We start from the raw sequence: 15,863 nt of genomic DNA on the forward strand, positions 1-15,863 counted from the left end.
GGGGGACAGCCTCTTCTCCAGCCTCTCCTGTAGAAACACGAGCACTGACCTAACCGCGCACCTCTGTGGGTCTTCAGCCTGGGAAGAGCACCAATTTGCGAACAAGCGGCACTTTAGGGCGTAAAGATGCCTGGTAGAGGGGGCTCTGGCTTGGTTGATAGTATCTATGATGGTCGGTGGTAGACCGGCTAGATCGTCCGCATCCCGCCCAGGGGCCAGACGTGGAGGTTCCAGAGGTCTGGGTGCGGGTGCCAGAGCGTGCCCCGTCCCTGAGAAAGGAGGTCCTTCCTCAGGGGAATTCATCAGGGAGGGGCTGTTGCGAGGAGCGTGAGGTCCGAGAACGAAGTCCGGGTGGGCCAGTAGGGTCCACCAGAATGAATTGCTCTTCGTCCTACCCTGACCTTGCACAGCACCTGTGCAAGAAGGCTTACTGGGGGAAATGCGTACTTGCGCAGCCCCGCGGGCCAGCTGTGTGCCAAAGCGTCTGCCCCAAGGGGAGCCTCTGTCTGGGCATACCATACCTCTGTCTGGGTTTCTTGGGAGGCAAACAGGTCTACCTGGGCCTTGCCGAACCGGTCCCAGATCAGCTGGACCGACTGGGGGTGGAGCCTCCACTCTCCGCTGGGCAAGCTTTGTCTTGACAGCGCGTTCGATTTCACATTGAGGTTGCCGGGGATGTGAGTGGTGCGCAGTGACTTGAGTCGCTGCTGGCTCCAAAGGAGGAGACGACGGGAGAGCTGTGACATGTGGTGGCAGTGTACTCCGCTTTGGCGATTTATGTAGGCTCCCACTGTGGTGCTGTCTGACCTGACTAGGACATGTTTGTCTCGAATTAACGGGAGAAACTTCCTCAGGCAAAGAAAACAGCCAGCAGCTCTAGGCAGTTTATGTGCCAATGCAGCGGGGCCAGGTTCCGACGGCCTGCGGCTGCGTGTCCGTTGCACACGGCGCCCTATCCCAGTTTGGAGGCGTCGGTTGTGACCAGGACGCGTCGGGACACCTGCTGCAAGGGTACTCCTGCCCGTAGAAAGCAGAGGTCTGTCCAGGGTTTGAAGGTTTGGCGGCAGGCGGTGGTGATTCTCACACAGCCGTGGCGCCATGCTTGTCTCGGGACTCGAGTCTGAGGCCAGTGCTGAGGTGGTCTCATATGCATCTACCCCAGCGGCGCGGCCTTTGTTGAAACGTAAAAGGGACCACAGTGCCTGGCTTGAGGGAAGCGAGGCATTTCAGCACCAACTGTGCACGCTCGTTGAAGAGACGTGCTGACATTGAGACTGAGTCTAACTCCATGCTGAGAAAAGAAATGCTCTGAACCGGGGCGAGCTCACTCTTTTCCCAGTTGACCTGAAGCCCCAAACGGCTGAGGTGCCCAAGCACCCGGTCTCTGTGCGTGCATAGTAGCTCTCGTGAGGGGGCCAGGATGAGAGGACAGAGACAGGCCAAAGGGGAGGACTTTCGTACTGATAAGCCCGACCGTCGAACGTGAACCGTAGAATGGGTCGGTGTCGTGGCAGGATCGAGACGTGAAAGTACGCGTCCTTCAGGTCTACCGCTACGAACCAATCTAGATGCCAGACAGAATTCTGTTTCTGTGTGAGCATTTTGAACGGGAGTTTGGACAGAGCCCGGTTGAAAACTCGCAGGTCCAAGATCGGTCGTAAGCTGCCGCCTTTCTTGGGTACAACGAAGTAAGGGCTGTAGAGACCCTTCTTCGTTTCGGTTGGAGGGACAGGCTCTATCGCGTCCTTGATTAGAAGAGAGGCGATTTCTTCGCGCAAGGACTGGGCATGTTCGCTGTGTACTGCGGAAAAACAGAGGCCTGGCAAACTGACTTGCGTAACCGAGTCGAATGGTCCGGTGCAGCCAGCGTGACGGGTTGGGCAGTGAGAGCCACGCCTCTAAACTCCGTGCTAGGGGCACCAAGGGGACGAGTATTTTGGACTTACCCGGCGGGGCTTCGCAGCGGTGCGGAACAGGTAATGCGGCGTCGGGAGGCAGTGAAGCGGCCGAGGCTCTGGTGCTAAGAATAGGCTCAAAGCACTTACCTTGCTCTGCGCACCTGGCAGGGGGCGGGTTCATGACTGAGGAGGAGGTCTGGTGTTGGCGTCCTCTGGACTCATCTGAACCGGCCGGCCGGGGAACAGTCGTGGGGCTGAAGGCGGGGACACTGCGTTCACGAAGCCGGGACTGTTGAGAGCTGGAAGAAAAGTGCCGTGAGAACGGCATTTGCGGGCCAGGTGACCCAGAGACAAAAGGAAATGGCTCTATAGAATGTAATGAATTTAACAAAAGATTCTCCTCCCGGCCCTCCACTGGGGAACAGAGCGGTCTTACCAGCTCTTGAGCTACCATCTCGGTCTCTGGGTCGGTCATCTCAGGAGCGCCTGGGAGACTTCCGGGTCCTCGAGGGGGTCCGTGAGACGAGGGGCGTCGAACTTCTGCGGGGAGCTCGACGCTGGGGCTGAGAGCTGGGCCCACTCTCTTTGTTAATTGAGGCGGAGCACCACTTTCTTTCTTTCTTGAAAGCCGCAGGAGGACGCCTAGGCGAGCAGACAGGGCATGGCCCCTGGCGGCAGGTTTGCGGCAGGACAAGATGTGTGAAATAGCCTCCATCTGTTTCTTCACCACTGAGGACTGCTGGGCGGAGTCGTCAAGTGGTGTCGCCGAATGGACGGAGCTGGGAGACAGGGGCGTTTTGAGAAAGCGTGCTTTGTCTGCCTCCTGTACTGCGACCAGGTCCTGTCCATGCGTTGCATTTCTGGACCACGGGGGGGTGGCCATCCCCTCAAAGAACAGGACTACCCAAGTGCAGATTTTGAAGTGCCTTGGCCCGGCGGACTTGCAGGAGGGGGCCATGGCATGCAGGGGGGAGCGGTCTGGGACCGTTCTACCACCGAGGGTAGCGAGAGCGGAGGAGCGAGGAAGCTTGGCTTGCTCAGCTCGTCATGCACGTCCGGGAAGGAACCAGCGCGGCTGTGAGCGGCGCGGCTGTGAGCGGCGCACATGCCCGCGGAACCAATTAAGCCCGGGGACCTCCGTGCGTCAGGCTCAGACTGGACGGCAGACCCGAAGGTGGCGGCCCAGACGAGTTATCCGCATCCGACGCCGCTGTTATGCTCTCCGATGCAGCGGTGATGTCATCATCCAATGCCGGGGAGCTCGAGGGACCGGACGGTAGGCCGTTAAGCGGACCGCACTAATCCCGAGCTCGGGGGAAGCAGACAAGCGTGCCGGGGAGGTGGGAGGTTTCGAGGGGATTTACCCGGCGAAAGCGGCCCATTATTCTCCCCAGATCGTCTTTAATCGCCCGCGCCACCTGCCTCAATCCCGTAGGAAGGAGGCGAGGTGCGGGGGGCAGCTGAAATGGCTCTCTCACTATAAGAGAAAGAAGAGATTGCAACACTGCCGCGGTTATGTTCTCACACTGAAAACATAACCCATTGGAGAGAATGCTCATCCCGAGCTCGGACGGAAACAAGCAAGCGTGCCGGGGAGGCGGGGGGTTTCAAGGGGGTTCACTCGGCGAAACGGAGCCCGTCATTGTCCCTGGATCGTCTTCATCGCCCGCGGCGCCTGCCTCAATCCCGTAGGAAGGAGGCGAGGCGCGGGGGGCGGCTGAAGTGGCTTTCTCTCACTACAAGAAAAATTCACTCCTGCAATGTTTTATTTCATGCTGAATGTATTAAATTTTTGACAATTCATTACTCGATTAAAATAACATTTGAAAATGTACTCTTTATTCATATTTATACAGAATTTTGCCATTAAGCTGAAGAATTCTTTATTTACTAACTAATTCACTGAGGTGATATTTTGACTCAGGAGACTTCCACAGTGGAAATTATAATTCTGTGTATGATTTAAATATTCGGTTATAAAATATAGGTTATGATAAGTTTGGTGCTGTTTATGGTTTGATAAGGGTGCTATGCGCCCAGAAACGCTACCCAGCTTGTATTGGAGTTTAAAGATGTTAAAGTAAAACAAATAAATACAATAATGTAGATTTTATAAAATGTGTTTACTCTTTATATTAACGTATATAATGAAAATGACAGAATTAAGATTAATTGTATTAATATATTATTTAATAAAAAAACAAGTAAGGCACAAGTATTTGTGTCTTATGCTCTGTGTGTAAGTCAGTGTCCGAATTCACTCACTCATTTTGTTCACTCACTGCTGAGATATAATGCACTCACTGCCATTCACTCTAAAGGAATTGTGAACGAGTGAATGAGAGAACGATTTTGGACACAGCTCATGGCAAAAGAGCTTTGCAGCGACCAGTAACTCCCATGATGCACTATTAATGATGCAATTATTCACTCTCAAACTCTATGCACTCAATCTACTTAGATTACAAATATCTAAATATTTTGCAAAGAAATCAAAACATATTGATTATGTACTAATAAAACAAAAAATCTAATTTGAATTTGAAAATTATACTACTCCCTCAATTTTTATTTGATTGACATACACAATGCATCATGGGATTAGTTTATGCTCTCATAAATGATGCTGAGTACACAGTCTTGTAGCTTTTACTTTTTGTATGATGTAGTATTATACATGCAGAAGAATTGAAACAACATGATTTGAATCTAGGAAAAACCCAACCTTTTTAATCCTGGAATTATTCAACATCATAAACTAACAGACCAAGCATCAACCATCCTACTGAAGGCCTGTCTTTGGAAAATAAAATTGTCAAGACACTCTAAACACCATAATTCAAAGCAAAAAGGGTCATTGGTCAGCAAGGCCCCCCTCAGCATGACCTTAACTTACACATCGAGGTAAAGCTGACTTTTCCTTGGAAGGTTTCCAAAAGACCATCAGATTTGCCCGACCCTAATACTAACACATTTCAGCTTAATCCAGGAACATTCTACACAAAGTCACAGTACTTTACCAATTTAACCTTCTAAAATGTACAGAATGCATTTAAATCCATGATTTCCATAACCAAGGAACTAACCAGTATAAGTTGTAATAAGGGATTTTCATGTTTTGTTACTTACATGTATAATTTCATGAAAGAATGTCAAGTTTAGTATGCAAATGCACATTTGGTTGCATAGAGGAAGCTGATGACAATGAATATCATGTCTCTTGTACCATTCTCAACATATAAAAGTTCATGTTTAATTATGCTCTATTTTTGAGTGTGAGATTTGTAAGAATCTGAAACAAAGGACCATAAAATCAACTGTAGGAAAAGTCAGCCCAGTTGACCATGTGACTTTAAAAAGACACTTCTGATTGGCACAGGACACCTTTAGGGATAAGGCCAATTTCAGTTAAAATATTTCCAAACAGGAAGAACACACTCTCCTCTTCTCTGCTCTGCTCTGCTCTTGCCTCTTCTTCTTCTTCTTCTTCTTCTTCTTCTTCTTCTTCTTCTTCTTCTCTTCTCTTGTTTCTTCTCTTCTGCACCCTCTGCTCTGGCTCTTCCCTCGTGGTCTTCTCTGTATCTCTTCGGAACCAGATCCATGCCATGTGAGGTTCAAGGAAGGTCGCGACTCGAAGTCCAGAGGAAGCCTCTCAATCTAAACAGTTCAGAGAAGGCCTCGTTTCAAAGCCAACCTCATCATTCATACAGTCAATAAGATGATTTGACTGTGGTATATTTTGAAAAAGATTTTGCTTCAAAGCTGTACCTAAATATGTGTGATATTATTTTCAATAAACCATGAGAATAATATTACTCCAATAAGTGAATTAATCATAATTCCCTTATCAAAGCTAATTCCTTACAGTTGAAATTATGAGCATAATTCAACTAATTCCTTACAGTTGAATTATGATTTTAATGGTGGAGAATTTTATTCAGAAAAATAATCTAGTTATTTGTCATAATAATCTAGTTAAATGACAAATAACTAGATTATTTTTCTGAATAAAATTCTCCACCATTAAAATCATAATACAGTGTCTTGTTGAAATTATACAACAAGACACTGTATTATGATTTTAATGGTGGAGAATTTTATTCAGAAAAATAATCTAGTTATTTGTCATTTATCTAATTTTTAATGGTTGTTGAATGTGACTAATTCCATTTTATATTTTATTACCTAATAATGTACATTTGACAGTTTAATTTGTTCATAGCTCCCTAAATTCCCTTACATATAATCGTGTGAGAATGAGGGCACTTTAGCGGTTCCCTTCAAAATGTAGCATATCAAATACCCCTACAATGATTTTCAAAATCAAATCTTTTTTGTTCCCTATCTGTCAATCACTCGATGTTGTGTCGATGTAGTGAAACTAGGGGTCCACTTGGCAGCCCCAAACACCTCAGATCTTTGAGAAAAGGCCAATGAGAAATTGCATGCCACTCCCCCCAATAAAAAATTATAAACTGAGCTGGCTCGCATCCACTCATTCAGATTTTTTCTTCAGAGCCTAGCGGTTAATTCAGCTGTACTTCTCTGCCGGTCCATTCACCTTGAAAGAAGCGAATTGCTGTTGGATATATGGAGCATTTCATCAGCTTTCTCTCCTTCTGCAGCGGTTCTGCAGTACGCCCCTGGGCGCTTCGACAGCATAAAAGAGTATCCTGCAAAAAGAGTATACTTCCTCTAATTGAGAAAATACATTGACGTGAACGTCTTTCTAAAGACGCGTCTTTTTAAAGATGCCCTTCCATCTTTGTGTATTTTCTGGGTGCGGTCGTTATGTCTCCACCTCTGACGGCCACGATCGCTGCCTCACGTGTTTGGGCCATAATCACATTGAGGAAGTATTTGTAGATGGTTCATGTTCTCATTGCGATAACATGACCACGGCAACGTTGCGGTTACCGGATTTCTTCCAGGGATTTCACTTAAGCCGTGCCGCATGCCGGACCTTCTACCTAAGGTTATGAGGTTGAGTAATCCCCCGCGGACTGCTCATTCCCCAGCACGCTCCTTCATTCCGGTCCAGTTTCCGGGATGAGACAGGAAGCTTGCCTCAGTGTCAGCCTAATGTCTCTTTCTGAGTTTGTGAGATGGATGAGCTTTTGATTGCTGCATTGCAGAGTGCTTTGGTGATGTCAGATGCTGAGGGCTCGACTAGGCTTGCTCCCTCGGGTTTGTCCGCTCAGTCTTGCCCGGGCCGCCACAAGTGTCGGGCTGGAGTGGAACCCTCCACCTGCCCCTGAGCACAAGTGGCTCGATGATTGGTTCCTGTGTTCAGGGCACCGCTCATGGCCACGCCCCCCCCCCTCTGGTGGACAAAGCCTACAGCGCCGCTGGACAGGCCGCATCCGCCAGCAGTTCTCGGCGGTGAAGAAACAGACTGACGTGAGAAAGCACATCTTGCCCATCTGGCTCAAGAGTGGGTACCCCTTCAGTTCACCGAGACAAGTCCTCTGCCCTGGCGTAGAGCCCACCGCAGGAAGCTGACACCCCCTGCCTTACGGCCTGGCACTAAGACCAAGAAGAAGACTCCTATGCACCCCTGAGGTGGACGACCCAAGGGGGAAGACAGCCGCCGGAATACTGGAGCTGTTGACCAGACCACTCCATCCCCCAGAGCAGGGCTGGGAGAATTTTGTGTTTGCTTTTTTTTTGTATTCGCTGCTTGAGGAAAGGGTTCTACAGCCCTTTTTTGATCGTGCCAAAGAAAGGTGGTGGGTTGTGGCCTCTTGGACCTGCTAGTTCTGAACCGGGCCTTGCATAGACTCCTGTTCAAGATGCTGATGCAGAGGCGCATTTTGGCATGCGTCCAGTATCAAGCTTTGTTCACGGCAGTAGACCTGAATGATGTGTACTTTCACATCTCGGTTTTACATCGACACAGACCCTTCCTACGGTTCGCTTTTAACGGCCTGGCGATTCTAGTACAAGGTCCTCCCCTTGGGCCTGTCCCTGTCCCTTCGCATCTTCACCTGCATCGGCAGCTCACATAACACAGTTCAACTAGTTGTGGCATTTTGTATAGGGACCTCTATTGTCACTACATCGACACAATGTCGAGTGAGTGACAGATAGGGATCGTCTTGGTTACTGTCATAACCTCCATTCCCTGATGGAGGAACGAGAAGTTGTGTCTCCCTTGCCACAATGCTGAAAACCTGAATGAGTGGTTGCGAGCCAGCTACTATTATACCTGTATGTCCAGGGGAGTGGCATGCAAATTCCACACACCAAATCTCATTGGCCTTTTCTCAAAGATCTGAGGTTTTTGGGGCTCTCAAAGGTGACCGCTAATGTCACTACACAACGTCTCATTCCCTCCATCAGGAAATGGAGGTTACGACAGTAACCAAGATGTTTCAGATCAAAATGTGTAATGTTGTGATTCACATCAGACCTGATTGGTTTGGTTCATGGTTTAGATCTTTTTTTTAATTATTATTATGTAGGATTTTTATTAAAAAATAAACAGGAACTAAGACAGCTTAAAAACTGGACTGGAAGTTTGATGCTAGCATGTTGCTAAGCTAACTTACAGTTGGCTATGTCAGGCACAACATTGGAATTGGCACAATGACCTAATAGGCATAAATATAAGTGGCACATATAAATATTTGTTAACATAATATATATTTTTAAATTTGATTGAACTGTTTTGTATCAATGGTTTTTAGTATTGATTAAATTGAAAATCTAAACGTATCTTGCTTTGTCCGCCATTTTGGTAAATATATTACTAAACATACTTCTTTGGGATTGCTTTCTCTTCAAAAGAATTTGGCTAGAACATGTTATATTTGGAGGAAGCATAATTACAACCATAGCATAAGGGCTGCATCTAATGTCTTACAGTGCTGCGTCCGAGGCAGCTAACTAGGATTCGGAACATAGCTAATGTCACTTCTCAACAAAATAAAGTGCCAAACCATTCCAATTTACATTTTGAGATTGTCTTCACGTATGGGTCACTCCTCTCTAAAAGAATGCATGATTGCCCAGCGGACTGGCCAGTGCAGATGGTTTAATTAATTGCATTATGTAGGCTTCAGTAAACTCCAATTCACGCCTCCCTGTTTTTAATCCCATCACACTTGTGCAAAGAAGGTTGCATCATGTTCATGGCTTGCCATGAGGAACAACTATCGAAGTCTGGCAACTCCTCTAGGAGAAATGGAAAAAAACAAAAATTGTTCTAATTAGCTGTGAGGCAGATGAAACATTCAGAATAAACATACGTACATATAATAGCATATGTGAATAAACAGGATAATCTTATTTGTATTTGTCAAATGTAAACATGCATTTTTTAATGTTTGAATTTTCACTGAAATAATGTAAACCTTTTTTGCAATATTATACAGTATGCTGTTACTAAAACATGTTTACGAATCCTCTGAAGAATGGTCAGAACTAAAAATACAGGGACCTTTGTGCTGGTTCTGTTGCAGGTAACCAACACTTCTCATTTATCAGGAAATTATGGGGAAACATTTTATTTATTCATTAGAAATGAAATTTAAATACAACAAAAGTAGTCACTTGAAATCTACTATATGTATGTATGTCTGAATTTAATTATCATTAAATTCATCAGGTCTGAAAAGTCCATGAAATCAAAATAGGAGTTTTGTGGCTTTAAATCTATTAGCAATACCTGTTAGTTGGAAATTTCATAATTAAGCCTCTGTAGCGTATTTAGGGATTTCAATGAAAGTTCGCTAACTGGTTTGTTTAGCGGTGTTGTGTTATGCTATTAGCTTAGCTGTACTCTGTTTACAATATGCCATCAGCAGGGTGCGCATGTGTGGTAAATTGCCACAGAAGGGTCTATTTAGGACTTCCTGGGAACTTTCGTCACCATAGCAACCAACACCAGTGATTGGTGATCTGGGTCAACACTAATAAAAACAGTTTCATCGATGCATATGAATGTCAGCGCGTTCCACAGTGCACAAACAAACAGTAATCTGTTAAAGTGCCCAGATTCTCACACTAATATATGTAGCGAATTTGGTATGATAAATGTTCACTGCACGGGTTAAAAAAGTGTTGCGTACATTAACATTATTTGTAAGGGAAATGGTATGTGTGAGCTAGGAATTAAATTAAACGGTCCTATTTCTACATTACTATGTAAGGAAATGTATAATGGAATAAGTCGCGTTTGACAACCGTTATAATTTAGATAAATGACAAATAACTATATTATTTGTATGAATAAAATTCTCCACCATTAAAATCGTAATACAACATCTAGTTGTATCAGCTCACAATTTCTACTGTAGGGAATTAGCTTTAATAAGAGAATTATGATTAATTATCTTATTGGAGTAATATTATTCTCATGGCTTATTGACAATAATATTACACATATTAGTATAGCTTTGAAGTGAAATCTTTTACAAACATGGATGAGAATATTTATAAAAATATACCACAGTCAAAATATCTAAGGGAAACATTAATAATTACTCATAGCTCGTTATAATTCATTATGAACATTTGGATCGGTTAATAGAATTAACTTGAAGTAGCTGAATTAAAATTACAATCAATTTATCTGTTCATCCAGCAAACACCCGGTATTGATTGTCTATCAATTCTCAGAAAGGATATTTTTCGTGGCCACACAAAAATAACTCTTTCTTAGCATGGAATCGTTAAATTTACATTGATTTACAAGCAGACCAGTATCAACTCGCAAGAATATACACAAAAGTTTATTTATCTAAAATACGAACACATAACTAATCTAAACAAAAACATACACATGAAATCAATCATATATGGGAAAGGTAAAAGTGAAAATAAAATGAACCCGGAACAGAATAGGGGAAATGCAGTTATGAAAAGAGTCATTTTTGACCATCTGAGAGGACCATCAAGTTCTTAATTTAAAAACACCTTTGTCACAAAGGAGTTTTCATCTTATATTAAGCTATGTTCAGTAAGTTACTGGTACGATACTTAAAGTTGCCTTGGCTGTTGAGAGAGCGCCCGGATGCAGTCGCAGGAGAAAGGCTTGATGGTTCCTTGGGTCGATGGTGTTGAAGTTGCAACCAATTTCGTCCACGCTGAATGAAGAAATGATGATGAACGGTGGTGTTCATTGACTCTGGTCAAGGTAGTTGCACATGGCTTGATGTGTTGAGGCCTGCCGGCCTGCAGCCTCAGGGTCGGACCGGGGTGGGGTGGGAAGAGTAAGTATATATATACCATTGTTTAGGATGTCACACAAGGACACATTTGGTAGGAAACTATAGGATTGTAGGATACTAAATAATTGTCATAAGTCATGTATAAAAGAGTTTACAGTACAAAAAACATTTACAAGACAGTAATGATTCTATAAATAATGTCCTGGGGAAATACATGTGAAATTATAGACAGTTTGTCTATAATTTAATGAAGAAAAGTCTGTCGTTCTGGGCTTTTGAGTCCAATTTCTTATGGGGGAAAGGAGTGAATCAATCTTTCTTCTTTGCTATATCATGCAGCTAAACTCCCTCGCTTTGAAATGTCATTGGGGGTCCACTCTTTGCTGGTCCAGTGTCAGCAAAGTCATTGTAAAGGCTTGAAAATGATCAGTGGGGGAGCAGACATAATGGAGCCTTCTTGGGCCTACTTGGACCTTTGCTTGTTACAGTCTTGAGACATCTGATGGCTTATTTTTAAATAATTAATAATTGTGTGTCTGACTGGTCCAGATGCTACACCTCCCTAGCACATGAATGACCTAGCGAAGTCGCATGTCAGTGGGAAACTCAGAATTGTAGAGTATTCCTGAGTTGCAGAGCTGTGTAGTCAGAAGGGGCATGTCGACATGGAAGTTTATGGGAAGCATTGATTTTGCTAAATTATGTTAATGTCAGTGCTTTGTTTCAATAATATTAATGTATATACTGTATAACAGATATAATGATCAACAGATGATGATTACTCACTTTGTTGATAGTTCCCCGTCTGTCGCTCTCTTCGACCATGTGTCGGAGAAGCGACACGAGGGGTCTCTCTTGAGCACCGAATATACCTCTGATCTATGAAAAAAGGCCAATGAGAAGTTGGCAGCTAGTATTAGCAGCTAGTACCCCGCCCCCGGACATACGGGTATAAAGGCGAGGAAACACTAGTGTTCATTCAGAAAATTTCTTCGGAGCCGATGGTTTTGCATGCTGTTCGCATGAGATCACACCAGTTCCAGTATTCCTTTGACGCTCTGCATGCTGTTGGATTGACGGCGCATTACAGCGGCAAATTCTCCTTCTTTGCACGGCAGTGCAATTGCCCCTGGGCGCTTCGACAGTGCAGAAACCCAAACTCTAAGAGAGTTATTTAAAAGAGTGATTTCCTCTAAAAGAGTGATTTTCTCTAAAAGAGCAATACACAGCGCCGTTGAACGTCCTTTTTAGGACACGTCTTTATAAAGATGCCCTTCCGACCCTGTGTAGTTCCTGGATGCAGTAGAGTGCTCTCTGCTTAGACAGCTACAGGCGTTGTCTCGTGTGTCTGGGTAGCGATCATACCGAGGCTGCGTTTGTGGATGGTTCATGCTCTCACTGCAAGGGCATGACCATGACAACGTTGCAGTCGCGGCTCGCTTTCAACCGGAAGCAAGCCACTCCAGCCGCCCCCGCATTGCTCCTTCTTCCCACAGGATTGAGGATGGTGCGAGTACCTCCCTGGCAGACATTTGTCTCTACGAGATATTACAATCTCAGGGTTTCATCCCGTGTTTTCTCAGGTCCGAGCCAGTAGAACTCGGTAACACGCTGATGGGCTGGCCGGGTGAATCGCTTGCATATATCGCCCTTTCCCTCCGTTGAGGTAAAAAAGTATTTTTTCCCTGGAGATTCCACTCCTCGAATCCCTGGTCGATTCCACCAGTTCAGCGGAGGAACTTGCCGACCCAATCCACTACTCAATCTACCCTGTACTGGAATGCCCTCCGGTTGCCGTGTTGTTGCAACTCCCCCTCGCTGAGGCTGGATCTACCACCGCGCCACTCCCACGTGTCACCTAAAAACACATGTGATGTATTCACCACTTTACCTCCCCGCCGGGTATGTGTGGTCTCCGCAGGGTCTTTTCCCCCTGAAAGAATAGGAAATAGGGTAAGACCCCCTTCCCTCGATGCATGTAAGGGTCCCAGCCGTCTATTGCTCTATGCAAGAAACATAGAGAGAAAAGAGGCCCAGCCAGGCTTGGCCCGTTCCCAGGTTGGCAAGCGTCGCCTTGTTCCCCTATCTAGGGTAACCAGAAGGACTCCGACGACTTTTTTGGGGCATTGGTGAAGGGTACGTGCAGTGTGATGCAGCCGGTCATCTTGGCACGTAAAACACCTGCCCGCTCCTGTGTCAGCAGAACACTACACGGCGTGGAACGTCTAGGTTACGAATGTAACCTCCGTTCCCTGATGGAGGGAACAAGACGTTGAACAAGATGTTTTATGCAAAGAAATTGATAATCAGCTAAACATCATGTATTAATAAAGCATAAAGGTCATGCAAGAAAATTTACTCATGCTTATTCATATAAAATAAAGAGCTTTTATTGTTTATTGAGTATTTGCTTTAGTTGTCTTCTTCCATATTTGGTATTTCCATATCTGAAACTTATGACATGTCATAATAAATAATGCCAAACTTGTATTTAATGACAATTTTTATGTTTATATCTAGTACTAGCTGAAGCCTTCTTTATAATATTGTACCCCTACAGTTGACTAAATGAACTTTTAGCAAATTTACTCATTAAAAATACAGTTTTTCTCCTCCTGGAAAGCAGACCAAAAACATCAATGACTCATCTTGTTATACACACACATCATATAGTCTGCTTGGCCAATCATATGCATGCTTCCCCTTATACATCCTGCAACCACAGTTAGCAAGTTGCCTGCACATTAAGCCATTTTATGTTATTTATTTAAAAAAATGGTATTGATTTTTTTTATGTGATATTCACCTTCATATTGGAGTATCATACAGACAGCTGAAAAAAATGACCACCATTGCATTTATTCAATACAAGCATATTTTGACTCAAGAGCACTTTAACAATTGTGCATTCTACTTTATGAACAATAAAGTAAACCGTTCTCTGTCAGGCAGAATAATAACAGCTCTGTTTACTTTGATCCATTTGTTTGTCTGACAGGCACCTGCTGCTGAAATCTTTGGAACTGTAGACAGCAAAACAAATAGGAGAGGAAAAGAAAATTCATGCCAGTAAGACCATCTACTCTTTCTTTAGAAAATAAAAGAGAGCATTTTGCAAAGAGGAAATGTAGTATTGACCAAGTGCCAGGGCTCCATAAACTATATAGAGAATTTTGTGTGGGGGTGCAATTTAGAATAGCAGACAGGTACAAACAACAGATGATTGGCCAAAAGCTCTTCTTTGCCAAGAAAAGATAAGAGGCCATAAGAGACGTTAAAATGAATCTGAAAAGCATTGATTTTTGCCTGATTGCTTTTTGTTTTGCAGTATGGCCATGTTTTGGTAAGGTGGCATTTGAGGAGTCTGCCTTTGTCACTGTTTGTAAATGCAAACTCATGGTTCAAGGACAGGCCAGGCCACCAGGGAGTTTAACTGTAATTATGTGGAAATTGTATTAGTGTAATAATCGACCTTGGGGCGCCTTCTTCTGTTGCATACAATGTCACATTCCCCTTCCCATGAAACTCAGGAGAGCTAATTCACTCAGGAAAGGCAAATAAAAGATCAGTAGTCTCAGTTGTGTCTTGTGTACCATCAATGGAATACAAAACCATGCCCAGTCTGGAATTCTGAATGTAATGTGTATGATTAAAATGTAAATGCATGAGAGTTAGTTACAGGACAATAAAGATCTAGCTTGTTTAGGATATGAGATTGAAATGTAGTTTAATGGGAAAGCAAAAAGTATATTTGTTATGAAGACAACCCCAGCAAGTGTCTTTGCATGGGCTCATGTATAAACAAGCCTAAGCAATGGATGTATGAAAGAGTAACATGACTGCACTTTATTATACAATACAGTGATACAAATATATTAGGAAGAAAAAAAGGTTTTGAATGATTCTGAAACTTTCAATATCAAGAAAAATGGCTCAAAATAGCATGCTTCCTATCCAAATAAATATAAATATAAGCCAGAACATCTTGGTTACGCACATAGGGACGAGATGCTGTGTCAAAGCTGAAGTGCTGGGAACACATGGTCTGAAGCCCTTCCCACTAAGGAGCAACATAATGAGCTCCTTATAAGTGCTCACTTTAGCATCATCACTCAAATTTTCTGTGAGAGACACGAGCCTGTGCTGCATCTAGTGAGTATGGCCAACTATGTAGCGTCTCATTCCCTACTCAGGGAACCAGGGTCACATGTGTAACCGAGATGTTCCCTTTCGTAGTTCACTTCAACGCTTTGTCAGAGCTGACAAATTGGGAACAGAATACGATTATGGCATGCGAACAGAAGCTGACAATTGTATCAGCCCATGTAACAAGCATACGTATTATGGTGCACAGGTGAACTGCGTATATAAGAACTATAAGTTTACCCCTGTTCCAGCAGAGAAAACATGATAGGGTTAACCATACTCTATAAAGTGTTAACCAAAGTTAACCCTTTATAAAGAAGGGTTAACCCTATAATAGCTGTATACATCCAGACACATGTGGATCTTCCAAGTAAGAGATGAAATCCTCATCCAGATTATAAAAGTATGCGAAGAGGCCCAACCTGCCACAAAACAAATATCCTTCAAGGATGCACCTCTAGCCAAAGTTCACAATGGTGCACACTCCTCGAAGAATGAACACAGGCAAACTTTTCATTCCTCGATGAATGAACAAAGGCAAACTTTGCACCTCATAAGCAATCTTCAACAAGCCAATGAGACAGTCTTTGCTTAGTGACCAAAAACACTGTTGCAGCCACCAACACATACAAACAACTGTTCTAAC

At 44.1% G+C, this 15,863-nt stretch overlaps 1 protein-coding gene across 2 annotated transcripts in view; it reads left to right on the top strand.

Moving 5' to 3' along the window:
* The window catches only part of LOC127624630 (delta-sarcoglycan-like), a 430,073-nt gene that overhangs the window by 134,738 nt on the left and 279,472 nt on the right, over nt 1-15,863 (top strand). The window contains exon 2 of one of the 2 annotated variants that reach the window (XM_052099430.1): nt 14,070-14,140. The exons of the other annotated variant lie outside the window; for it this stretch is intronic. Within the exon in view, the coding sequence (XP_051955390.1) occupies nt 14,135-14,140 (6 nt within the window). The 5' untranslated portion in view covers nt 14,070-14,134. The remainder of the gene's footprint in view (nt 1-14,069; nt 14,141-15,863) is intronic. 2 annotated transcript variants of the gene reach the window in all.

The sequence above is a fragment of the Xyrauchen texanus genome, chromosome 31 (assembly GCF_025860055.1).
Source record: "Xyrauchen texanus isolate HMW12.3.18 chromosome 31, RBS_HiC_50CHRs, whole genome shotgun sequence".
Classification (NCBI taxonomy): Eukaryota; Metazoa; Chordata; class Actinopteri; order Cypriniformes; family Catostomidae; genus Xyrauchen; species Xyrauchen texanus.